General features: G+C 52.1%; 8 protein-coding genes across 8 annotated transcripts; 3 read left to right on the top strand and 5 right to left on the bottom strand.

Annotated features, from left to right (window-relative positions):
* Positions 1-3: 3 nt before the first annotated feature.
* On the bottom strand, positions 4-675 carry PV06_10739 (uncharacterized protein; the record flags this gene model as incomplete). Its single annotated transcript, XM_016412314.1, has 1 exon — positions 4-675. One exon carries the CDS (start codon positions 673-675, stop codon positions 4-6), a length of 672 nt encoding a protein of 223 aa, XP_016257328.1.
* A 701-nt stretch (positions 676-1376) lies between these two features.
* On the top strand, positions 1377-2553 carry PV06_10738 (uncharacterized protein). The gene is made up of 3 exons (XM_016412313.1): positions 1377-1669; positions 1727-1896; positions 1958-2553. Exons 1-3 carry the CDS (start codon positions 1459-1461, stop codon positions 2108-2110), a joined length of 534 nt encoding a protein of 177 aa, XP_016257327.1. The 5' UTR covers positions 1377-1458; the 3' UTR covers positions 2111-2553.
* PV06_10737 (uncharacterized protein) lies at positions 2112-6160 on the bottom strand (the record flags this gene model as incomplete). The annotated part of the gene is made up of 5 exons (XM_016412312.1): positions 2112-2657; positions 2707-3608; positions 3662-4124; positions 4885-5287; positions 5346-6160. The coding sequence occupies 5 exons, from the start codon at positions 6158-6160 to the stop codon at positions 2112-2114; spliced, it is 3129 nt and encodes a 1042-aa protein (XP_016257326.1).
* A 489-nt stretch (positions 6161-6649) lies between these two features.
* On the top strand, positions 6650-8626 carry PV06_10736 (uncharacterized protein; the record flags this gene model as incomplete). Its single annotated transcript, XM_016412311.1, has 4 exons — positions 6650-6702; positions 6771-6919; positions 6979-7048; positions 7102-8626. 4 exons carry the CDS (start codon positions 6650-6652, stop codon positions 8624-8626), a joined length of 1797 nt encoding a protein of 598 aa, XP_016257325.1.
* A 4947-nt stretch (positions 8627-13573) lies between these two features.
* On the top strand, positions 13574-15833 carry PV06_10735 (uncharacterized protein). Its single transcript, XM_016412310.1, has one exon. The coding sequence runs from the start codon at positions 13738-13740 to the stop codon at positions 15346-15348; it is 1611 nt and encodes a 536-aa protein (XP_016257324.1). The 5' UTR covers positions 13574-13737; the 3' UTR covers positions 15349-15833.
* PV06_10734 (uncharacterized protein) lies at positions 15814-18092 on the bottom strand (the record flags this gene model as incomplete). The annotated part of the gene is made up of 5 exons (XM_016412309.1): positions 15814-16342; positions 16472-17388; positions 17459-17790; positions 17856-17963; positions 18030-18092. 5 exons carry the CDS (start codon positions 18090-18092, stop codon positions 15960-15962), a joined length of 1803 nt encoding a protein of 600 aa, XP_016257323.1. The 3' UTR covers positions 15814-15959.
* A 639-nt stretch (positions 18093-18731) lies between these two features.
* PV06_10733 (uncharacterized protein) lies at positions 18732-20580 on the bottom strand. Its single transcript, XM_016412308.1, has 6 exons — positions 20111-20580; positions 19896-20029; positions 19688-19843; positions 19411-19611; positions 19195-19320; positions 18732-19134 (listed from the first exon to the last, which is right to left on the bottom strand). The coding sequence occupies exons 1-6, from the start codon at positions 20341-20343 to the stop codon at positions 19082-19084; spliced, it is 903 nt and encodes a 300-aa protein (XP_016257322.1). The 5' UTR covers positions 20344-20580; the 3' UTR covers positions 18732-19081.
* A 490-nt stretch (positions 20581-21070) lies between these two features.
* Positions 21071-23631, bottom strand: PV06_10732 (uncharacterized protein). Its single transcript, XM_016412307.1, has 2 exons — positions 21825-23631; positions 21071-21768 (listed from the first exon to the last, which is right to left on the bottom strand). Exons 1-2 carry the CDS (start codon positions 23088-23090, stop codon positions 21535-21537), a joined length of 1500 nt encoding a protein of 499 aa, XP_016257321.1. The 5' UTR covers positions 23091-23631; the 3' UTR covers positions 21071-21534.
* Between the last annotated feature and the right edge of the window lie 52 nt (positions 23632-23683).

Genomic DNA, 23683 nt, shown 5'->3' with positions numbered 1-23683 from the left:
ATATCAATTTCTCAGTGTCTTTGAAAGTACGATGTAGTTCGGCTCCTTCACCGTACCATTCCTTAATTTTCTCGGCCCTGGAGAAAACTCGTCTTCGACATAGCCTAGTTTGGTGTACCACCGCACAGCTCGATCGTTGGCCTTGAATACCGTCAACATGACCTTGACCAGTCCCACGTTTCGGCCTATGCTTTCGACAATGCTCATCAACTTTCCCCCAACGCCCTTGCCCTGCCATTCGGGCTTGAAGTGTATCTCGTATATGTACACCACCTCGTGGCCATCTTCGTAGGTGACCATGAACGAAATGAATCCGTTGACAGAACTCTCGTCATCAAGTAGGACAATGTACTTCATGTCTGGCAATTTCATTTCCTTCCGCTTCTTCGAGGCAGACCATTTGATCTCGGAGTTTTCATAATCTTCTTTGCTGGTCGACTCGATCAGACTCAAGCATTGCTCCAACAAATCGGATGGAAGATCTGCCGCAATTCGCTTGATGGTGCGGCATGGTGCTACCCGGGAAGTACATTCCCCTTCTGATGGTGCGTACTTGGTGAAGAATTCCGTGCCAGATAGGGCGTTGACCTGTTCGACCAACTTTACCTTGGTCACTCCGTTGAACTTCGAGGTATCTCTTGTCCTTCGGGGTCTTTTACGCTCTGGCTCCGACATGGTGATGCTACACACCACAATGTCCACAGGAGTGTCTTGCTACACGATAAGATGTTGGTGGTTGTCGTCACCATGAACATCAATGTTTTGCCGTACTCGTCCGATCACTAATACTCGAACGCGGATCTTGTTCGCCCAGTTCTACGCATGCAATTGGCAGTATTCTATACAAGCAATGGCCGAACTGTCTGCGAGTTCACGGAGACGGTAAATGGCGTTGAAGCAGGACGGTTCTCAACATATATCTTGTCAGATAGTGCCGCCGATTTATTTTGCGAATCTGAGGTTGGATCGGCTAGAGGCTGTACAATGCCCCCCATGGTGCCCCCCGGTGCCCAGGCCGTAAGTTAGCTGGTGAGGCCTAGAGGCCCTTGGAAAAACGAGTCCCTAGGCGCCGAGGTTCTCCCCGATTAGCGCCCGCAACACCTCCAAATGCGCTTACCACGTGGAGACTATTACCTAGAGCTGTCTCCTTCAGCGCCCCAGTTCCAACCTCCATAGCGCCTCTGTATACTCCGAAGCCCCGAACAGTCTCGCAGCGCCTAAATTTGCCACCCTTACCACCATTAATACCCACCAATAGGGCATGACCAGGTAGCACGGCTACAACCTGGACTTCATCCGGTCAGCTGACCGGTCTTTCCTCTTCATCTCCTGGAGAAGCACAGAACTCTTTCTCATGGTTTTAAGTCAGTTGTTGCATCTTCCTGTCTTCCACTGAGATGTACACTCTGCAGCCCCAGTCCTAGTTCAAAGCTCGGGGTTCGTGTTTGCTGGCTCGCCATGGCAGTCCAACCAGACATTTATTATCTGAAGCCCAACAAGCATTGTCCCAACAGCGACCTCCCTGTCCTGATCTATCGTGACTGTCTACCCTTGCCCTTCTCCGAGGCCACCACGACGAGATTTTTGGAGGCTCACGCGTGGGTCAAGAAGGGGACCTGGGGTCACATAGGCACGCGCCATTTCCATCCCAACACGCATGAGTGTTACGGTACTGGCGCCGACAGTTCCGATTGAGAACTTTCTGTAAGATTGACTCGCTTCCCAGGAGTGTTTCAAGGCGAGTCTGTCATCCTGGTTGGGTGCGGATGCAAGGATGTCGGTGGAGGCGAGGAGATAGAAGTTCGGGCGGGAGATGTCATCGTGCTGCCGGCCGGCACTGGCCACTGCAGCGTTCAGTCGAGCCAGGACTACAGATATATCGGCGTGTATCCGGAGGTGAAGGCCGCCCTCCAAATGTCAAATTGCATGACGTTACTAACGCACATCCCCACCCCAGGGCGCTCCCAAATGGCGGAACGAGTTGGGCAAAGAGGCAATCGACCTGGCTGAGTTTCGGAGGGAAACGACGGCGGTTGCACTGCCCAAGGAAGACCCAGTCCATGGGCCCGGAGGACCGCTATTGACTCTATGGAAGACGGCGCAGATGTGATTTACAAGTTTCCAAAATCCCACCAGCCCGAATTGGGTCCGCTGCGATCATAGAACTGTGTCCACGGATCGTAGGTAATGTTCGCATCGTCTGGTCCCCACGACCAGTTGGACAACTCTGGAAGGTTTTCGATTTGCCATCGCTGCTGATTCTCCGCCCGTGCTGCTTCAGCCTGCTCTGCCTGGGCCTCCGGTGGCGACCCGGCGATTTCCTCGATGAGCCCTGCCGACGTCGGTGCTGCGGGCTGCGGCGAGAACCAATCTGGCGGCGGGGCATAGTGCCCTGTAGTGTTGTGGACGTCTGATGGCATGGCATGTATATCTGGATTCACCACGGTGGTATCCTCCCAGCTAGCACGTCGGGATCGTACGTGTCCCACGAAGTCTGAATGGAACAGTCCTTCGCCCGAGAATGAAGAGCCTTGAGGTGCCGCAAAGTCCAGGATCTTCTGCATCAGCGCGGTGTTTGTCGTAATGCTCGTGGATTGACCCTGTTGTTGCTGGGCAGTGGGAAGGGCGAGGCTGATCAACTGGTCCAGTGTGTCTTCCTGAATCAATATCAGTCAGCATCGTCCTCGTCGTTGTCGTGACACTCACGATAGATCGACAGAGCCGCCAGTGGGCGCCAATGTCGCTGATAAAAGACCTGCACAGCTGAAGATTCCTGACAGCAGGTCCCCGTATTCTCCCGTCCGAGGCACGAGCCCAGTAGGAATGCAGGGTTGCCGCTACGGCTGCAGAGTGAGCGAAGAAGGGATCGGCCAGTTCCAAGCCTTTATTGGTTGCCATTCCAATGAGCCGAGCGATCCAAGTACTGTGTAGTAATGCCAACTCAGAAGAGGTGCGCCAGAAAGCGTTCGCACCAGGTCTCGGCATCGATGCCTTGGATGAGTACAGGAATGGGTGGTTGATGACCGAGTGAATGGTATGGTAGGTAATCTGGAGGCGCACCCAAGGGAGCCAAAAGGCTTTCTTTTCGACGATCTCGGCTTCGTCGCGTTCTGGAAATTTGGCGACATCATAGCGGTAGAAGGAAGGGATGGTGGTTTCCATGTCCAGAAGCTGTGCATTAATCTGCGCGTACTCCGAGTCGGAGTGCCATGGCGCTTTTATCTGTCCGTCTGTGCATCTGGAAACGAAGACTCGTACTTCGCCCCACACGCTTGCCATCCTCACCATGTGTGCCCACATGCCAAAGCACCTCTCGTCCTGCTCAGTGTATGACTCTTTGTCTTTGGGGAGCTCCGGGCACGCGGTCGAGGTATGCTGCAACATTCCTCGAATGGCCAGAAAACGAGGTTTGCCGACATCGTCGATGATGGATGGCACCCTCAGTGGTAAGCCACACATCGAGTCTAACAGAAAAACGCTCCAGAAGAGCTTCTGGCGTTGCTCTTCACCCACCGTTCTCGCTGTAGAGGCGCCTAGATCAAGGCCGCAGCACTGCAGGAGGCTCCTCACGAGCGTCGCGTGGAAGGCCGCAAGGGCCAGGTCATCACCTATGGCTAGTGTCAGTCCATGGCCGCAAGTCCCTCGGTACCTTCAAACCTACAGACGAGATAGTAGAAGGCGAGGAGGGTCAGCGCTTGAAGCGTGGGGAGGCTGGTGCTGGCATTGGTGATTCTCAGCATGACCAGGCTACGTGCTGCGTCGCCGTAGGCATGGGCGCTCTGGACTTGGCCGCTTGCGAACCGGTCGGGCTTATATTGCGTGCTCAGAGACAGGACAGCGAAGATGAGTTCCTCGTTGGAATCTGGAGATAGAGAAGTCGAATCGCCCGGGTCGAAAAGCCAGAGCGGCTGCCGGTGACAGCAATCGAAATAGATTCCAATCGCTTGACTGACAACCTCTCGAGACGGCCGGATGCTTTTGCGAGTCAGCGGCGTCACTACTCGCGCATCGGAGCTTGCCTTGAGTAGAATGTTGGCTGCCTCTGCGTGACAGATGAGCTGGGAAATGTAGCGTTGCTTCTCGCTGTGGTGGATAGGGGAGTGTCGATGCGCCTGGGCGATTCTCTTCAAAGAGTTTAGCTGGGAGATCGACCGGCGGAAAGGGACAACACTGGCACTGATCCAAGCCTGTCCAACAAATCCAGCCTCGCCTCTACTTGTGCTAATCGGTCCTCCTTGGAAGCTCAGTCTGCTGTGTGAGACGACAGAGGGAGGATCGGGGAAAGCTTACGACATTGACGCTTGAACTCTCCGGAGCCTCATCACTGGCGACCTCCGCTCCGGGGTAACGACAGCGCTGCGACAGCCGAGTACACACCGAGCATCCTGGCTTTTCGCCTGGACACCGAGTTTTCTTGCGCCTGGAAGGTTCGATAGTAAGCATCCTTGGCCCAGAAACGATTGCTCTCTCGCCTCACCGGCAGTTTTCACATGCTTGCGAAACGCGTTTGTAAGATCGAGAGCTTCTAGTTGGTGGCATTGATGCCTTTGAGGTCACCAAGTCTGCGAAATGCAGGAAGATATCATGGACCGCTGAAGAAGACTCGGCACAATTGTGGACGAAAAGGAAGATCTGATGGTTTGATAATATGAGTCCAGAATCTTGCTGCATCGGCTCAATAGGTCAGGGAAAGAGTGGGGTTTTATCCATCTTCTGCGGGCAGTGCAAAGAGGGTCGTTAGCCGCGCACTGTGCCATCACAACCTCCTCCACGAGGTTAGCACGCTACTTCAAGATGGCCCGAATCTCGACGGTCTCAGAATTCTACAAACTATAGCACAGGATGTTCAACTGCTATACATAGATCGCGAGGCTACCAATCTACCGCTGATTTCTTCTCAGGGCTACAGGCCAGACCAGAACAAAATGCGGCATCTTCATAGGTGCCGGACCCCGGAGCCACCCTTTGCGATGCTGGCCAGATCTCTGTTTTCATCTTGTCCTCCAGCTTCTTATGCTCTGTCACGGCTTGGCGCACGAGGGACTGGAAGTACAGCGGTCCATACTCGTATTGTGGATGCATCTGACCATTGAGATAAACACCAGAGTTCAAATTGAGCTGCGTATTATTACACAACCACTTGTCCTCCGTGAGCACCCGCTTGTACATTTGATCGATTTTATCGAATTCTTCATCTGAAGCATCCTTGTGGCGATATACTTCGTACTCCATCGAGCACGTCGTGGCGGAGGTGGGAACGCAGCGCATCAGATAGAAGAAATGAGGCCTGTGGCGACATGAGCATTACAAAGGACTGTCCTCAAGAAGCTGAGAGCGTGACTTACGTGACCGTCATACAGGCATTGGGGTAGTAGTATGTGCTGTTGACGACGATATTGTTCTGATTTTGTTCCTGTCGTTTGTTAAAATGTTGCAAGCTCCCTGCCACACCTTCCACCCGATAGACAGATATGTCCACCACCCCAGCGGTGTCGGGATGTGCCGTACGACAGTGCAGGCATTCGTTGTAGTTGTCGGCCAGAGTCTTCCAATTGTAGTCGCCTTGCATCCCCCACGTATGGTCAAATGTGTACTCGGAAAAGTTGTAAGCATCAAACCGTGGGTGCCTGTGGACTCCAGGAAACTGCGCTTCCCAAGAAGTGGTGGGCTCTTCGGTGGCCTCCAGGTTCACCCATAGAAAGCCAAGGTCGTCGACATGAACGTGGACCGGAAGGAGGGAATTGTCCTCTTTCCGAAAGTCAGGAAGGGTCTCCAGATGAGGTGCTTTGGCGAGGTTTCCGTTAATGCCGTACGACCAGCCGTGGTACTTGCAAGACAGAATCTTGGTGTTTCCGGCTTCATCGTGGATCAACGGAAATCCTCTGTGCCTGCAGATGTTATGAAACCCGCCAATCGTTCCCTGGCGATCCAGGACGAGGATGAAAGCAAAGCCTGCCTCTGTGATGCGGATATAATCACCAGCTTGCTTAAGTCGATTCTTATGCGTCACCATGATCCATTTTTTTGAGAATATTGCTCGACGCTCAAGCTCGTACATTCCTGGACTCCGGTACCACACCGCCGGGAGTCCTCTGCGGGTCTTTTCTTCACTGGCGGCTTCTGAAGGGAGTCCAAGAGCCCATCTGATGACGGATGCCATCTCGAAGGTGAGATGTGTGGTTCCAGGTAGTCCGAGACGTTGTACGGCTGTTCGACGCCCCTCTTTGCTCGATACGTGCTTTATAACGCCTGATGGCAAGCCGTTGCCATTGATTGTCAGATTGCTCTTCCGCACAACAGCCGACACGCATGCCGTGCCACGTCATGTGAACGGCCTGGATTGGCGTTTTGCAATCACGGATGATATCCTGGACCACCCACTCGTAAATACGCGGGCTATCCCCTTAAGTTCATTTGCCCACATTTCTGGTAGCTGCGTGCGAATGTTGCCGTACACGTGGGCGGGAACTCATCGGAATCTTCGGCTGGAGACAAGGCTGAGCCAAAAGCGGGTGAGTGGGTTCGTACAGACATCAACGCATGATACCCTTGGCTTGACTGACCTAATCGATAACACTTGCGCGGACTAACCACACAAGAACCCCGTAGTCTTTGTGAGACTGGGACTCGAGCGTCCTCTACACAAAAGATGGCAGCCTTGCATTTGAAGAAGAAATTGCGTGTTATCATCATCGGAGCAGGGTAAATTCCTCGATATTTTTCAGACGACCATGATGCTAAGATGAGCAGGGTATCCGGCATCCTGATAGGCTAGTTCGATCTTTAGTCGTCAGAGGGATTGCGACTAACCAAGGTACAGCACATCACATTCAGAAATACCTCAGAGACAGGGCTGAGTTCTGGATATTTGAGAAAAACGAGGACGTCGGAGGTACTTGGTTCGAGAACAGGTACCCCGGTAAGTACACAGGATCTTCTCAATCACTTTTCCTCACCAGAATCTAATTCCTTTGGAAGGTTGTGCCTGTGATGTGCCTTCACACATATATCAATTCAGCTTCTGCCCCAACCCATGCTGGTCCAGTTTGTGCGTCACAAGTCGGCATAATGTCGATAACACTCGCTGACCGGTTGAGACAGCTATGCATCCTCTTCGGAGATAAAGTCGTACTTGAAAGCCGTGACGTCCCATTACGACCTGAATGGAAACATTAGCTTCAAGAGTATTGTCAACAAAGCTTCCTGGAACGAAGGCAACTCGACATGGACGGTTTCAGTAGAAAACCAGGGGGATTTTGAATGCGACATCCTGATCAATGGCGGTGGTATTCTGAACAATATACAGTATCCTAAAATCAAGGGCCTGGAAACGTTCAAAGGCTGTCTGCTCCATACTGCGGCGTGGGACGAGAATGTCGATCTTCAGGGAAAACGCGTGGCCATAATCGGCGCCGGAGCCAGTGCCATTCAGACGCTTCCAGTGATCCAGAAAGCAGCCAAACATGTGGATATCTATATCCGGACACCATCGTGGATCGCACCTCCTGCCGGCGAAAACTTCAACGCCGAAAAGAATCACATATATACATCCGAAGAAAAGAAAAGATTTCGCGACGATCCGGCCTACTCGGCCGCGACCAGGAAGGAGATGGAAATCGGATTCAATAAGATCTTCAAGGCATTTGTCAAAGGCAGCAAAGAGCAGCTAGAATTCCGCACTCTACTTGAGACCGGGATGAAAGCCCGACTCCCAGACCGCAGGATGCAAGAGAAACTCATTCCCAAATTCGAAGCTGGCTGCCGAAGAATCAGCCCTGGCTATCCTTATCTCGAAGCTCTCCAGCAGCACAACGTGGAGGCCCTCTTTGATCCGATCGATGAAGTAACAGGTACCGGCATCGTCGCAGGAGAGCAGCATCGAGAAGTGGATGTTGTGATTGCGGCAACAGGGTTCGACACGTCGTTCAGGCCGCGTTTCCCCATCTCGGGCCGAGGCGATGTAGACTTGCAGAAGCTCTGGGACAGCGACCCAGCCGGCTATTTTGGACTCGCGGTGAGTGGGTTTCCCAACTACCTCATGTTTCTGGGACCAAACACGCCGATCTCCAACGGCAGCCTGATGGGCACGCTAGAAGCGACGGCAGACTATTTCATCCGACTGATGACAAAGTTCATCGACGAGAGAGCTTTGCAGTTCAACGTCCGTGCGGAGGTGCAGCGGGACTTCAACCAACATACCCAGAGCGTCATGAAGAACCTGGTGTGGACCGGTGCCTGCCGCGCGTGGTACAAGAACGAGGACGGCAAGGTGACCGCTCTCTGGCCTGGGAGCTCGCTACACTACCGTGAAGTGTTGGCGTCGAATAGATGGGAAGATTTTGAGTGGCGGTACGAAGGGAATCGCTTTACGTACTGGGGTCACGGAATCTCCAAAGTCGAGGTCGAGGAGAAGGGAGATCTGGCCTACTACATCCGGGAGTCGACACCTCTGCCTTTAGAGGCATATTATTCTTCCCCAAAAGGCCCCTCGCCCTCTCGCCGGACTGGAGATGCATTCCTGCCTGCGAGTCGACGTCGAAACGATGGGGATATAGAGCAAGACGCCGAGGAGTTTCTCAGCGATGACTCTTGCGGCTCGACAGTGGTCGTAGTTGCACCGGCCTGAGTCACCTGCCGTTTTGATACCCAAGTAAGCTCAACGAGAGATCCTGTCTGGCTATCCTTGGATCACCCTGGAGCGATCGTTATACTCAGAAGTGATCCGAGTGCTTATCGCTGGATTTCTAGTGATTTTACTTCATCAACATTTTGTAGTGTGCCCGTCCTTCCTCAGTTGAATGCATACGCGGCAGAATTACCCAGAGGTCAACAATATATCCCCATAATCACTAAATCCACGGAGGTCAGGAATTACTCGAAGCAAAACACTTAGGGTTAGATAATCCTAATCTCTTCCTTCAGTAAAAATGCTATCACATCCTACAGGTGGCCAAACCAGGCCATGGATCAAGCAACTCTCTCCTCGGCACAGTATATTACTTCGGATACCACTGCCATGAACTTCCTCCAACGCAAGAGGCGGCATAATGTAGCTCCCATTCCTCGTAATCCGACGGCATTGCAGGGAAGCATCTTACATGCTCTGAGCCCTTTCAGGCTCGAAGGGAAAGACCACCGCGACTAAGCCCATGACTCCAAACAAAGCTGCGCAGATATAGACGGGTGCTGCCGTCGACGGGCTTGCATATGTCGCCACGACAGCAGACATTATACCCATGATGCGGTTACAAGCCACCGCAGTGCCGTTTCCAGTTGATCGATGGGCTGATGGCATGACCTCGGGGGAGTACGCGTACAATGTACCGTAATAGATATTTGTGGCGAATGAGATGACACAGTTGAAAGCCACATTCTCATCATTGTTGCGTACCGCAGTATAGGAGAAGAAGAAAGCCACTATTCAAAGTCAGTATGCTTCCAAGGACAAGATGGGCTTCCAACTCACTGGATATCATGGCACCAATGAGCATGGTGTACTTCCGACCGATCCGTCGAAACTGGCAGAGGTATGCTGCTAACAGCGGACCGAAGATGGCACACACTTGGGCTAGAGTATAGTTCCTCCAAGTGATATAGGCCGATGTTTCGCCAAATCTCGCCCCACGGCTCGCAAGGTAGTCAGGCAGGAAGAAATAGAAAAGTGGGTACGCCAGCCCGATGAGAGCCCAAGAGAACCATACTAGGGTTGTTGACATCCCTGTTTTCCTCGTCATGAAGAGACCGCGATAATGCACCCAGATTTCGGACAATGAGGCTCTTTTGCGGGAATGAGTCGAGGTGACTTGACCATGGCGTTGAAGGTCCTCGAGTGTGAGGTCGATTGGTCGTCCATACGTCTTTGCCAACTTCTGAAAAAGGTTGACTACCTGCTCATCCCTACCCTGGCATACGAGGAACTTTGGCGTTTCCTCGAAGCGTAGCACTGTGACTCGAAGCAAACTCATGACAAGAACCAATCCGCCGGCTGTGAAGAAGAGATATCGCCAGCCCATGTTGTTCGATCTAGTACAGTTGTCGGCGGAGGCACAGCTGAAGTTTGCTACGAAATTGTTACTGGGGCACCAGTGACTGGGGCTTGGATGAACTCACGAATAAATGCCCAGGCAAGCAAACCGGCTATCGTCTGACCGACTCCCCACCAGATAGCCATGAGTGTCACAAGCCATTGCCTGTTGCTGGGGAGGAACTCCAGGAATACGGTGGTGTCGAGGACGAGGTTACCCCCACAGGCGAAGGCCGTCAAACAGACCAACGAGCAATACCCAATCCAGTTGTCGGCCGCTCCACAGATGATTCCGAAGATCGAAGTCAATAGGAGTGAGATGTTGAAGGCCCATTTTCTTCCAATAATGTCTGCAGAGATACCCCAGAATAAGGCACCAACCAGAGCACCAACATAGAAGGCAAGCTGGCCTCCTCTGATGTAAGAGGGTTGATACTCGAAAACGACTTGTCCTACTGTGATGCTGTACAGGAATGCGACTAGGGAGTCAGCAGCGTAACTAGGTAAATCACGTTAGTGGAACTTGGGTCTGAAGAGACCTTGGCTCGAAAATGACAGGAGGCCAGACCCAAATCCGCTCAAGCAGAAGAGTTTCCAGTGGTAAGTGGTGAAGCCGAGCTGGTTAATAGCCTGCCGAAGGAGAAGTGAGTGGATGTGCCATACTACACAATGTCATGGAGCTTCCGTACATTATTGACCAGGTGCATTTTTGCTTCAAGGGCAGGATCAATGTCATCGTACGAGATCAATTCGCCGACATCAACCTCTGAAGCCTTGATGCTACTCTTGATGGGTGACATTTCAGCGTCAACAGTAGTAACCTTGGTCTCGTCTTCTATGTCCGTCATTCTGGATGCTGTTGAAGGACTAGTAGAAAGATGGTGTAAGCTGATGCTAGACAGGAGTCAGCGCGGCTGTTGCAACTGTATTTATACAGCTTTGCCTCTTTCCGGAATCTCGTCAACATCGGCAAGAAGGAGTCTCTACCAACGTTGAGCGGGAATTGATAACGAGCCGGATTGAACCGACCGCTACTATCTTGATAGTCCTCAAGATTCTAAATAAGATATATCTGGCTTGTTTTGAAGCCGGGGAAGAGGTCAAGTATATGGGTTCCTGCCTTCCAACTTGCATGAGCTGCTGAATTATGCACCTGGTCGCATTTTAGAAATCTACCAGCACGTCTTAAATAGTTCTGGGTTTGTTCTCACACTACATTGCCTTAGGAAAGAGCAGATTGTCTGTCCGTATTCAATAACGTGTAGACCGTCCCTGCAAAGTGGAAGCGCCATCCAGCCGATTAGTTCTCGACAGGGGTGTCGAGATGGCATTGGGCCGGTCAGCTGACCGGGATCTGACGGTTCTATACCGTAAAGCCTTGTGCCCCAGACTCGCAATCCCCCTGTTTCGTGACTGTCGGCTTCCTATTGTTCATGGGCAGCTCAGATGCCTGCTCAACATTGGTAGATCTCCTGATGCTTGTAGAACCAATAAGGTAAGACTCCGCCTAGCGAAGATATATTTCAAGACTTGCTTTCCTGTCTCCTAAACAAACGAAAATTTGGATTGAGCTTTCTGATGTTGGCAATCATGTCGACGGTTCGCGAAACGCCACATTCTTTAGCCGAACCCATTCTCATCATTGGTGCAGGATTGTTCGGGTTGACCCAAGCACTGGAATTGGCCATCCGTGGATATGAAAAGGTGACCGTTTTGGACCGCATGGTCCCTCCCGTGCCGGATGGGAGCAGCGTCGACTTCAACCGGGTTATACGGTACGACTATGCGGATCCTTTCTACGGAAAGATCGCCCAAGAGGCCATGAAGGGCTGGACTTCAGAGCCTTGGGATTCATTCTACCACAACACCGGGTTCGTGATGGCCTCTGAAGCCTGCAATGAGCCATACATCCAGCAATGCAGGAAAATCCTGAAGGAGCAGAAGCAGTCTTTCACCGATTTTGATTCATCTCGAGAGCTTGCACGTCAATTTCCCGTTCTTCGTGGAGGATTGGAAGGCAGTAGCGGCTATATCAATCCATCGGGGGGCTGGGCAAATGCCGAAGGCGCGATCAAAGAACTGTACCAGCGATGCATCGAAAAGGGCGTCTCATTCATGTTTGGCCAGAGGGGCACTGTCACCTCACTCCTCCGGGACGGTGAAACGCTTCTGGGAGTACATACGCTTTCCGGGCCAGTTTTCTGCTCCAAGGTCATCCTTTCCACTGGTGCGTGGACGAACAGGTTGATCAACGCTACCAGCGCTACGTCGGCTTCAGGTCAACCAGTCGGTTTTGTACAACTGACTGCTGAAGAAGCAAAGACACTGGAAGCGATGCCGGTGGTGATCAACCTTACATCAGGAGTCTTCATATTCCCACCAACACCAGAAACACACTTATTGAAGGTGGCGCGCCATAGTCATGGCTTTGAAATAGATGTACAGCTTCCATTGGTGAAGCACGTCATTTCTGCTCCCAACCTCCTATCCAACAACGCTGCTTCCTCGTTCATCCCGGACGAGGCAGACGCTGCTCTGAAGGAAGGGCTGCGGTACATTTTGCCGCAATTTGCGGATCGACCTTTCGCAAGGCGGCGACTGTGCTGGTATTCCGACACTCCTAAGGGAGATTTCCTCGTGGACAACTATCCTGGGATTAAGGGACTTTTCGTTGCTGCCGGAGGAGCTGGACAGTAAGTGACGGTTAACCCTTCTGGATCAACCTACTAACGAGGATAGTGCTTTCAAATTTCTGCCTGTTCTCGGTCGCTATGTCGTGGATTGCTTCGAGGGCAAAGCATCGCCAGAGGTGAGGAGAAGATGGAGACTATTGCCCCAGACTGCCCTAGCCAGTGGTATTGATTGCAACGATGGAAGTCGACGCGGTCCACCTAGGAGGAAGCTATCCAAGTCAGAATTGGCACGTCTTTAAACAAAACCCAATAGATGTTGCATCTTTCATGGAAAACATTTACACAGTGATGACAGCCACCGGCTATGGCGTCATGGATCTAAAATGAGTAGTACATAGCATGTGCCAGCGGGTTCTATTGCATAGCGTGACAGAGAAGAGAGACCATTCAACTCAGATTGACCTGCCTGCTGTTCAGTCATTGGAACTGAGCTGGTAGTTACAGGTGCAGAGAGGCGGAATCGACCAAAGGACTGTCCAGCCTGTTTACAGTAAGCAGCTTGAGGAGCTTATACGAAACCATATTGACCACATTACTAACCTCGATTTCTCAGCAGCATTCCGAGCCGCTTTGGATGTATCAACCACTTCAAGCAATGCCATTTGAGTGGCTCTGTAATTGAGTAGCTCGAAAAGTCGAAGCCAGTAGGCATCTTAGGTAGATACTCGTGGTTCAGTTACCTATACAGTAGATTCGGGGTTCTGCCCCGGTGGTGGCTTTGGCGTCATGTCTAAATTCCGCCCTTCACGGCAAGTGAGTCGAGCGTCATCAGTCGGAGTCCTGCCCGAGCAGTTGAACCATACTCCGTGCCTTGGCAACGACGGTTCTCTTCTTCCTCACTGACTGATTCCTTGATACGAGAATCATCTTTTGTCTCTATTTGATATGCTGGTTCATATGCCATGAGATACGTCTGAGAGCTAGTACGAGTACCCATATCCTGGGTCCCTCTCCCGCTCTTTTCCCTTGCAACCCTGTAACTTCCCCCCACCTTCAGCGCCATTTCCTACTTCTTCCACAATGGCATCACCAGCGTCCTCATATATTCGCACTCTCCTGTCGTCCTCTCGTCCTCGCGTTCCTCAATCTCTCCTAAGGACAGCTCAACCTACCTATCGTATATCTTCAGTCGCTAGGATGTCTTCTGTGCCCAAACTCAAAGACCCCTCCCTCCTCATCTCTCAGGCCTATGTCAACGGAAAATTCGTTGACTCCAGTACTTCGCAAACCTTCGACGTCCACGATCCTGGTTCCGGGAAAAAGATCGCATCATGCGCTGAGATGAACAAGGAAGATGTCGACAAGGCCATAACAGCAGCTGCGGAGGCTTTCAAGTCATTCCGCAAGACGTTGCCCCGCGAGAGAGCCACCATGCTACGTAACTGGTATAACCTGATGCAGGAGAACGCAGAAGACTTGGCCACGCTCATTACATGGGAGAATGGAAAGCCTCTTGCTGATGCCAAAGGAGAGGTCGCGTATGCCGCAAACTTCTTCCAATGGTTCAGCGAAGAGGCCCCCCGTATGTACGGCGATACTATCCCTGCTTCAGTACCAGGAAACAGAGTCATGACCATCAAGCAGCCAGTCGGTGTGTGCGGTCTCATCACCCCCTGGAACTTCCCTGCGGCTATGATCACCCGCAAGATCGGTCCTGCTCTGGCCGCGGGCTGCACAGTCGTCGCGAAGTCGCCAGGCGAAACGCCCTTTACGGCCAACGCGCTCGCAGAACTGTCTCGCCGTGCAGGAATTCCTCCTGGTGTCGTCAACATTGTGACTGCCATGAAGAACACCGCTGAGATTGGTGAATTGCTGACGACCGACTCGAGAATCAAAAAGGTCTCCTTCACCGGCTCTACGGGTGTTGGTAAATTGCTTATGAAGCAAGCTGCTGGAACCGTCAAGAAACTCTCGTTCGAACTGGGCGGCAACTCTCCATTTATCGTGTTCGACGACTGCCCTGATCTCGATGCTGCGGTTGCTGGCGCAATTGCCTGTAAATTCCGCAGCTCTGGCCAGACTTGCGTTTGTGCCAACAGAATCTACGTGCAAAAAGGCATCTATGACAAGTTCGCCGAGAAGTTTGCGGCTAAGGTCAAAGACTTCAAGGTCGGCTACGGTTTCGACGACGGCGTCACCCACGGTCCTGTCATCCACGATCGCGCAGTGAGCAAGGTCGAGCAGCACGTGCAAGATGCACAAAGCAAGGGAGCCAAGGTTCTTATCGGTGGCCAGAAACTTCCAGACCTGGGTTCCAACTTTTATGCTCCTACTGTTCTTACGGGTGTGACGAGCGAGATGAAGATTGCCACGGAAGAGACGTTCGGTCCTGTGGCTGGTCTCTTCCCCTTCGAGACGGAGAAGGAGGTTATGGAGTCCGCGAACAAGTCCGAGGTCGGCCTTGCGGGTTACTTCTACTCAGGGGACATTGGACGGGTGTACAGGATCGCCGAACACCTAGAGGTCGGCATGATTGGCGTCAACACCGGCCTGATCTCCGACCCGGCCAGTCCGTTTGGCGGTGTCAAGGAAAGTGGGTTCGGGCGCGAGGGATCCAAGTATGGCATCGACGAGTACTTGACCATCAAGACGGTCACTGTCGGCGGGATCTCGAACGATCTTCAAGGCTGAAAGGCCAGAAAGAAAGACCAGAGAAAGCGAAGACCTCTCTAAAATTTCAGGTCCGAAGCCTACAACCTTTCAAAAAAAAGCCATGTCTGTATTTCGAGTCAAGTAATGCCATGGGATTGCCAAGCTATGAGTTTGGGTAAGGAAAAAAAGTCGGGCACAGTTACATTTACATTTATGAGCAGTTACCTACCCCAGGTAGGTATGTATAGTACATGACGGCCAGGCATTTTAGGTACCTAGGTATATTGAATTCTCTCACCACATGAAGAGAAAACAATAATAACTAGGTAATTTACCTGACCTAGGTATATACCGGGTTACAAAACAAAGGCATTTTCCCCGTCAGTGTTTATCAATAGTTCGCAAATCTAGACACACTCGGGACCGTATATACCAGCAGACGTGTACATTAATGGCAGTACTATGACATTGATTGTGGAATTGGTTCTATCAGATTCCGTCTATATATATACAGTTCAATACCTACCTAGATATGGAGGTACAGTATCCGAGATCCCTGTCATGTCGCCGATAGTGCGTCTCCGGAACAAGAATCCCGACTTGAAAATCCACACACGTTTTCCAAAGATCGTTTGCTTGCATGTTTCCTTTCAAAGTCCCAGATCCCTCAACGGTTGGGACCGGACCACCGACATGCTCCTCGCGCCGCACCTGCCCAGGGCCAAGTCCTCGAGGGGTTTGGCCTCGCCGGCCCACACCGAACCCCTGGCCGCCTTCTCCTGCACGTCGGGGATCCAAAAGTGCGTGACGATGGCTCCCAGGAACATGCAGACGCTGAAGATGACCAGGATGGTGCCGTACCTTTTCGTCTGGTCGTCCCCGGGGGACGTCGAGCCGAACTTGTAATAGGCCGAAAAGACCTGGACCAAGATCGAACCCAGTTTCCCCGAGGCGGCGCTGATGCCGTGGCAAGTGGCTCGGTACCTCGTCGGGAACAGCTCGGCGGGGATGATGTACGTGGTCGAGTTGGGACCTGTGTTGGCGGAAAAAAAAGGAGATACAGTGAGAACCAAAACATGTCAAAAGTAGCCAAGAAAATCACGAAACGGGAAAGGAGGAATCGCGTCGTCATGGATGTTCTCAGCAAGGTCCAAAAACTTACCAAAATTAAAGGCGATTTGCCCAATGACATACAGCGTGATGGCCAGAGCCCCTTCTTGGTGGATCGTGATGAAGATGGTACCCAAGGTGATGAAGAGTGCCGCCAGGGCCAAGAACCCATACTTTTGTAGGCTGACCCGGTTCAGACGACCGGCGGTCGCGATCATCAACAGTCCTCCCACGAAACTCCCGACGTTGAGAATCACCAAGGCGTGCACCGAGCCGTCCAGGAACATGTCGTAAATGTCGGCGTCGGGACTGTCCTTGGTCTGCCAGGTCGGCCTGGGTCCGCCGATGTCCAAGGAACCCCAGATCTTGGCCAGGAACTGAGGGCTCGACAGCCCTATGCCGTAGTACCCAAAGTCGAGGAGGAGCCAACACATGGCGGTGGCGGCCAGGGTCTTCCAGTTGCCCTCGACCCAGAAGTACTGCTTGATGTCGGCCTTGGACAGGTGCCACGAAGAGTTGAGCGTGGTCCGAGGGGCCTGTGCGACGGTCCACGACGGTGCCGCCCCTTCGTAGTGCCGCTCGTCGACGGAGCGGTGCGACGACAAGTTCGATCCCTCGATCGAGTCACACCACGCGTTGTTCGATTCCATCTCGTTGTCCAAGGTCGTCTCGCCAAACAGCTGCGTCGCGTCGAACTCGGCCTTGACCGGGTCATCTTCGATGTCGAGGAGAAACCGGGGAGTTTCAGGGATGGCGAATCGAAACAGCAAGGCAACCACGCCAGGAACCACACCGAGACCGATGATCCACCGCCACATCTGATCGACACTGCGTGCGGTGTCCTCGGCGTTGGAGCTCCTGGAGATGACGACGACGATGAGAGAGATGAGGTTGCCGGCAATCTGACCTAGAGGTTGCATGAAGAAGACGGTGGCCATCATACGTGCCCGGTGTCTCGTGGGAGCAAACCTAGAACGAGTCAGCACGACCGCCTGATATCCGAGAGGACAATCGAACGGTCCAGGAATGTGGTACTGACTCTGCTGTAATGACGGCGCTGAGAGGATAATCTGCTCCCACACCGATCCCAACCATGACCCTCCACCATATCAACCAAGAGTAGATGCTCATGCTCCCGTTGTACCCTCTCGAGCTCATGACAACTCCCAAAGTGGACCCGATCAGGAGTACCAGTTCGATACCATACATCTTCTTTCGTCCATTTCTGTCCCCTAGATATCCGAAGGCGACTTGACCAAGTAAGGTCCCAGCAAGCGTGGCGATGTTGATGCATGTCAACCGAAAGGACGAGACCTCGTCGTGCCAGTAGACATACGCAATCATAGGAAGGGCGACATTGCCGGCGAACAACTGGGCAGAGGTGAGCCACAAGGACAGATGGGGGACCAAGCCGGAAAGGAAAGTCCGTTGCATACTGAGAATCCATCGAGCAGAAATCCCACTCCTGCAACGAGAACAACTACCCACTGGAAGCCTTGTCGGTCGATGGTCTCGTAGATTTGTCGAACCCGAACGTGTCGATCCTATGCGAGGGGATTTTCATCAGCAGAGTGTCCAGAGGTAGAATCCGAGCGATGGCATCAACTCACACGCTCATGATCAAAATCTCGCGCTCTGTCGGTAGCGTAGAGACGTCCTCGCCATCGTCCCATCATCAAATGTCAGTTGTGCAGAGGAAGTATAGTTGGGGCCAAAATCGAGGGGGTCTGGGGTGATCAGCGATCCATGACGGAAAGAGTCTTTGCACAGACGGTCAACAAGCGCCGCGAAGGGGTTTTGTGCGAAAGTCTGTAGTTGCTGAATGGCGAGCCAGGTTCAAGAAGAGGCGACGTTCAAGCTGCCGTTAATAAAACGCATCGGAAGGAGAGAGAGAGGCTGGGTTTGAATAGCGTTGAGCCCTAAGATTTCTTCTGCTGATGAACGCCGGGGGTCGAGGGGCGCCAGAATCAGACCATGCAGGGCTCTGGATCTATAAGGGGGACCCAAAGGCATGTTAGTCCAAGCCATCGGTGTGATACTGTACTCTAGATATTTGCCAGGGAGACATGGGACGGGCGTGGAAAGTGCCGACCCTCCACCAGGCGTTCGGTTAGCATCACGTAGCCAGAAGCGAAGAGAAAAGGCCTCGTCGTGCTTGATGGTGAGGCTCACATGCGTCCAGAGAGAACTGGCAAAGGCAAAGGTCCCGAGAGAGGGGGCCTTGAAGAAGCGAATAAAGTGCGTGGAGTGTGCCATCACGAAATCATTTATTAGTCTGCGTTTTTTGAGCCAGTCAGTGACTTCAGAGCCTCCCACGTGCAACTTCGAGGCATCAATTGCCCTTGTCACAGAAAATCCCCCTGCACCCACAACAACTCCTTTTACCTGAAATATCCTCGGGAATGTCCAGGTCATATCCGTGCATCCCGTCGCAATGTCTAGTGCAGTTTGTATCTAGTGTGGGATGAAGCATCTAGGCTACGACTCTCCGGCAAGCCGTACAAAATGGTGCTTCCCAATATTCCCATCCAATTCATAATCATCCGCCTCCAGTACTTGTCGCAATACGAGACAAGCACAGAGTGTTTCCGCTGGGTATCTTAAACATCGCTCGTACGCTCATACAGTATCCTCTATTAAACCAATGTGTCAATGCCCCCTTCTATGCTTGATATCCTACACCGTGACAAAGGAGGCCGAAGAATCGTTTTTGGTCTGATGTTGCAGTCAGTCATGTATTCACTTTCGCCCGGTGAGCGCCTTCGACAGCCATACCGTTCTCGTCAAGAAACAATATCTGCAGTGATTTCAGTTGAGTAAGGAGCTCAAAATTGGGTCGTAACGAAAGCGAGAGAGGTCGCCCGGACCTTTTGGTCTGTTCGATACGATCGATGCAGTCAACTTTTCAGCCATCAGCCTCTGTAGCATCGTATAATTGTTCCATGTAGTAGCCGTGGACGGACATTGCTCAGCGCGGTGCTATATACTTACGGGGGATGGTGATGTACTTCTTCCTCTCTCTCCTTTGAGAATTGGCAAAGAAAAGGATAATTTGTCGCCCATTACGCCCTCGCAATATGCGTAAATTTTGGCTGATGCATTCTTCTCCTCGCCCTTTAGACTTGGCCTCTGCGATCCCAGCCGTGAACACTATCGTTTGACCAAGGATGGCTTCTTGGAAATTCACACAATCTACAGAGCGCATCGTTAGCGTTGGTTGGCCGCGGGAGGGTACCACAGGACTCCTTCAAAAGCCGTCGATACCTACCTTCCCAGGAATCAAAAGTGTACTGAGGTTCTGCTTGAAATAACGTCGGTCCGCTTTGAAGTGTCTGCTCTTCCAGGAACGAGATCCGAGAGACGTGGCTCGACGTCGACGTGACGGGCTGTTCAAGGTGTGGTATAGGTGCTCTTGCGTCGGAAACTGGGATGATCAGAAACTCAGTACTTCGACACATTCTGATGCTGCTACTGACAAGAGTGAACGAGTGTGCTGTGCGTGGCGCAAGAGTCGCTCAGCAAGATACGTTTGACTGAGCCAGCGATATTCTTTTCCAGCTCGATCTGCGAATATCTCAACTTGAAAAGTTTGCTGCCCTTGCAAAAGGAGCTACAGGATCGGACGGTCCCACGTCAGTCAGACATTCTCGCTCGGAGGCATCAGATAGATCCATCGTAATAATCCACATACATGATGAACGCTTTGGAGAGCGGGACGTGAATGGTGTGAATCGTTGAAGTGCCGGAAGAGACTCTACTTGTATCACTGGGAGGGCGAGACGTCGAAGGTGTCGGCGGTAGTGGGAAATTGGAAAAGTGTATACTGGCAGCTTCTGAAGAGAGACTGAGAGATCTGCTGCTGTGTCGAGGGGAAGGTTGTAGTGGCCAGTCCTCGGTCTCATAGAATGCTGACTGGCTAGACATGGCCACTTGGAACGATCGGCTGGTCCAATATGGGGTATACCTCTTTGAATCTAGGGTCGAGGTCGATGGAAATGGTTGAGAGAGAGTCAGAACGAACAGCTGAAAAAACCCTCACCTCAAGCCATTGTTCAGACGAGGGTTCTGCGAAGACTTTGCATACTGCATACTGTTCATTATAAGGCGCTCTTGTGAAGGCCCGGACGAACTGGTGAGAGCCATCATCTTGCGTGGAGAATGTTGACATCTCAAGAAAAGAATCGACGTGGTTGTAGACGAGGAGAACGTGGCCGAGTGTTTGGCTGAGAAAGCCCGAGAACCAAGGCAGAATTCCATTATGGTGGCCGGTGGATTTATATCGCACCACTCAGTACGGACGAGCTTCCAGCCAAGGTACCTACTCATACCCGGTACGACACCTACCTAGCGAGTCTTTCTGACTTGCAGTGACTGTGCACTGGGGAGGTTTTAATGATGGTGGTGTTTCGAGTGCGATGGCCCGTCCCCCATAGAAGCCGCCCCTATAAATTGTAGCCGAACATTGTGAACAAAACGACCACACCACGTGGAAAATATCGTGCCACTGAAGTCTAAGTGAACATTCAATACTCTGTGCATACTTCAGGCACCGACTGTACTAGCTCAAGTTGTTTGCAGGCAATTCAGGGGCGCAGGGGCAGCGTGGATATTTATATGCACACGTTGTGCCCAAGCAAAAATCCACAAGTCCAGTCAATACTGCAAATCTGTTGCCGACTCATGAAGCCAGCCTCAGCAGATCTTGATCATTCGCGTTTGTACCGTGGAACTCACTACCTGAGAATATTTTATCGCTTGGTACAAAAAAAGCATAGAAAAGAGACAGCAGGCTCCGTCACCACCATAGCTCTCTCGTCGAAGACTGTGTATTTCATATCAACGCTTCCGAGCCAATTCTTTTCCGAACTTGTTTCCTATTCATGCACAATTTATTGGGCAAGCAATGTTGCATTGATACCACAGCTAGCCCCTCTGATGGCTCGCGCCTGTTCACTGCCATAAAACTTTCTAGAACGTATGATCCCCAACTAGTCGACATTCTTAGCCCTTCATTGAATCAATGAAATCGAACCTCTCCCCAAAAGCAAGCACACAAGGCCATCGTCGAATCGCTAGTGAAATTTGGTCATCCAAATGGTGGAAGTGTCCGCAGCATCAGGTAGCGGGTACTTCAGCGGCCGGTTTGTTGTGCTGGTCGATGGGCTGTTTGGTGTTCTTCCAGATGTAGCTAGCAAGCTCATCACATCCGATGACCTGGTACTTCCCTTGCTTGGAAGCTTTGAGATATGGGTTTGCTGTCTTGCTGCAGACAATGCTAATCTCTTGAAGGTTCTTGATGGTTTGTTGGTCTGCTTCTTCAAGATCAACCGACATCTCGACAGCACAATCCTAGACCGTTTTGTTAGTCTCTGTCTTTGTTTTGACTTCTGACAATTCGAACTTACGCATTTCCAAGTGAGGCGACGATGAGTCTTGGGTCCCTTGGGCTTGATCAACTGGTTGATGAGATCTTCTAGTCTATCACCACTGCTGGATTCGCCGTCTGACTTGGGTCCTTTGAGAGGTGGTGGGGCAAGATTGTATCCTGCCTTCCGATCAGGTGGCGTGGGGGGTGGTTGCAATTGACCGGACGTAGATGTAGGCGAGCCAAGGGCCGTGAGAGCTGGGTCGGTGGGAACGGCAGATTGACTTCCAGGAGTGGTTTGTAGCAGAGGCACAGATGGAGCGCGCGGAGTACCATTGGTGCTGGGCAAGGCATTACTCAGGCGACGTGACTCACGGGGGCTCTCCAAGGCAGGATAATAGTCGCCTCGCTCTGACTCTGGCCGTCGAGATGAGGCACTCAAAGAGGGCGATTCTGCAGGATCGCGAGAAAAGCCGTCTGAACTTGGAGCATCAGTCATGTTCACGTCTCGGTCTCTGCTCAGGTAAGGACGTTCGGCGGCAGTCGGTGGTTGATCGACCAGAACATGACGACCGTTTCCGGCATCTTTGATAATGTTCTCAGCCAGAGCCCAGTTCGTCAGATCTTCGTCTTCTCTCTCCTCCTTGGCTTCGACAATGTCGCGGGAGAAATGACCTCCAACATGTTCCATGCGCTCATTCCAGCTGCCCTCGCCTTCAAAGACTCTGCCGCAGAAACCGCAGGTGCTGCGTTGAGGAGGCTTTCGCTTCTCCATCCAGCAACGGCTTCTAACCTCTTCGAGGCTGTCTTCGAAAGCTCTCCAATCCTTGGGGTCTCCACCGTTGGGAGGGAAATTAGCTGAACCTGGACCCGACTCAGGCTTGTGCATACGACGATGATGTTGAGTGAAGAGATCCTTGCGATTGAAGTCATTGTAGACTCTCTTGTGACCCGGCACATTGGAGTTCAGGTCAGGATTGCACGAACCAACGTCACAGCGGTAGAAGCCCAACTGGAGATGCTGGATCGACACATGGCGTTTCCACTCATTCTTGGAGCTCAAGGCAACATCGCAGCCGTAGTGAGAGAAAGAACAGATGAATTTGCGCTTAGCAGGTTCAGAGCGTTTTGCACCAGAGCCGGGAGATTTTCGAGCTCGAGGCTTGACGACTCGACCTGGATGAGTGTCGGAACCCGAAATGGACTGCAGTGAGTCTTTGCGGGGTCGTGGTTTGATGATGCGGTCTGAAGGGCTGCCACGCAGAGATGCGGGCGTGATGTTGATGCTTGCTTCAGTGGCCATCATGGAGGCTGGTAAGCTGTGAATTAAATTGGTGGCGGGTAAGACTCGGACTTGTCCGAAAGCGAGGCTCTACGCGGCGGGCGACAGAGCGTGACGAGGCTTTTGTACAGAGCTGGCTTGCCGGTCGCTCTCAGAGAGACAAAGACATTTTTCAAAAAAAAATCCGCTGTCGCGACAATTTGATGGATAATGTCTAGTGAGGATGCGATGGCGAAAAAGAGAAAAGAGCTTGGTGATGGAGTGTTGCGAGGACAGGTTATCGCAAGGCCGCGCGACGAGAATCGCCAAGGCGAGCGTTTGGTGAAGTCGGGGTGAATAACACCTGCTGGCGGAAGGCTGTGAAGAAAAACACGTGAACTAAGGGCTGGGCCTGCGCGCTGTCGCCAGCAATGCGAGCAATGTGAATCACTGCAGGATGGCTCGTCCACCAAGGGAGGGAACGAGAATGAAGACAAGGAGGGGGAAGACACGAGAGAAGGAAGAAAAGAGCGAAAGGAAAGGTGAATGAGGGGATGCTCCAACGTGTGGTAAGTTGGGACAAGGCTTTTAGCCTGTAAGGCTGCGGGAAAGAAATGGCCAGCGAAGGACAAGGAAAA

Source organism: Exophiala oligosperma, assembly GCF_000835515.1.
Source record: "Exophiala oligosperma strain CBS 72588 unplaced genomic scaffold supercont1.15, whole genome shotgun sequence".
Lineage (NCBI taxonomy): Eukaryota > Fungi > Ascomycota > Eurotiomycetes > Chaetothyriales > Herpotrichiellaceae > Exophiala > Exophiala oligosperma.
This window is presented reverse-complemented; position numbering and strand designations above follow the sequence as displayed.

Bases quoted from the DNA above. Each gene is read 5' to 3' on its own strand.
- PV06_10732 (XM_016412307.1), bottom strand. From the start codon at position 23,090: ATGATGGCCACTGAAGCAAGCATCAACATCACGCCCGCATCTCTGCGT. The intron at 21,769-21,824 runs GTAAGTTCGAAT...AAAACGGTCTAG, and splicing joins GTCGCCTCACTTGGAAATGC to GATTGTGCTGTCGAGATGTC.
- PV06_10733 (XM_016412308.1), bottom strand. From the start codon at position 20,343: ATGTCTAGCCAGTCAGCATTCTATGAGACCGAGGACTGGCCACTACAA. The intron at 19,321-19,410 runs GTAAGTATATAG...ATGGCTGAAAAG, and splicing joins GAAGTACATCACCATCCCCC to TTGACTGCATCGATCGTATC. The intron at 19,135-19,194 runs GTATGGCTGTCG...CTGCAACATCAG, and splicing joins ATTGTTTCTTGACGAGAACG to ACCAAAAACGATTCTTCGGC.
- PV06_10735 (XM_016412310.1), top strand. From the start codon at position 13,738: ATGGCATCACCAGCGTCCTCATATATTCGCACTCTCCTGTCGTCCTCT.
- PV06_10738 (XM_016412313.1), top strand. From the start codon at position 1,459: ATGGCAGTCCAACCAGACATTTATTATCTGAAGCCCAACAAGCATTGT. The intron at 1,670-1,726 runs GTACTGGCGCCG...CTCGCTTCCCAG, and splicing joins CAACACGCATGAGTGTTACG to GAGTGTTTCAAGGCGAGTCT. The intron at 1,897-1,957 runs GTGAAGGCCGCC...TCCCCACCCCAG, and splicing joins ATATCGGCGTGTATCCGGAG to GGCGCTCCCAAATGGCGGAA.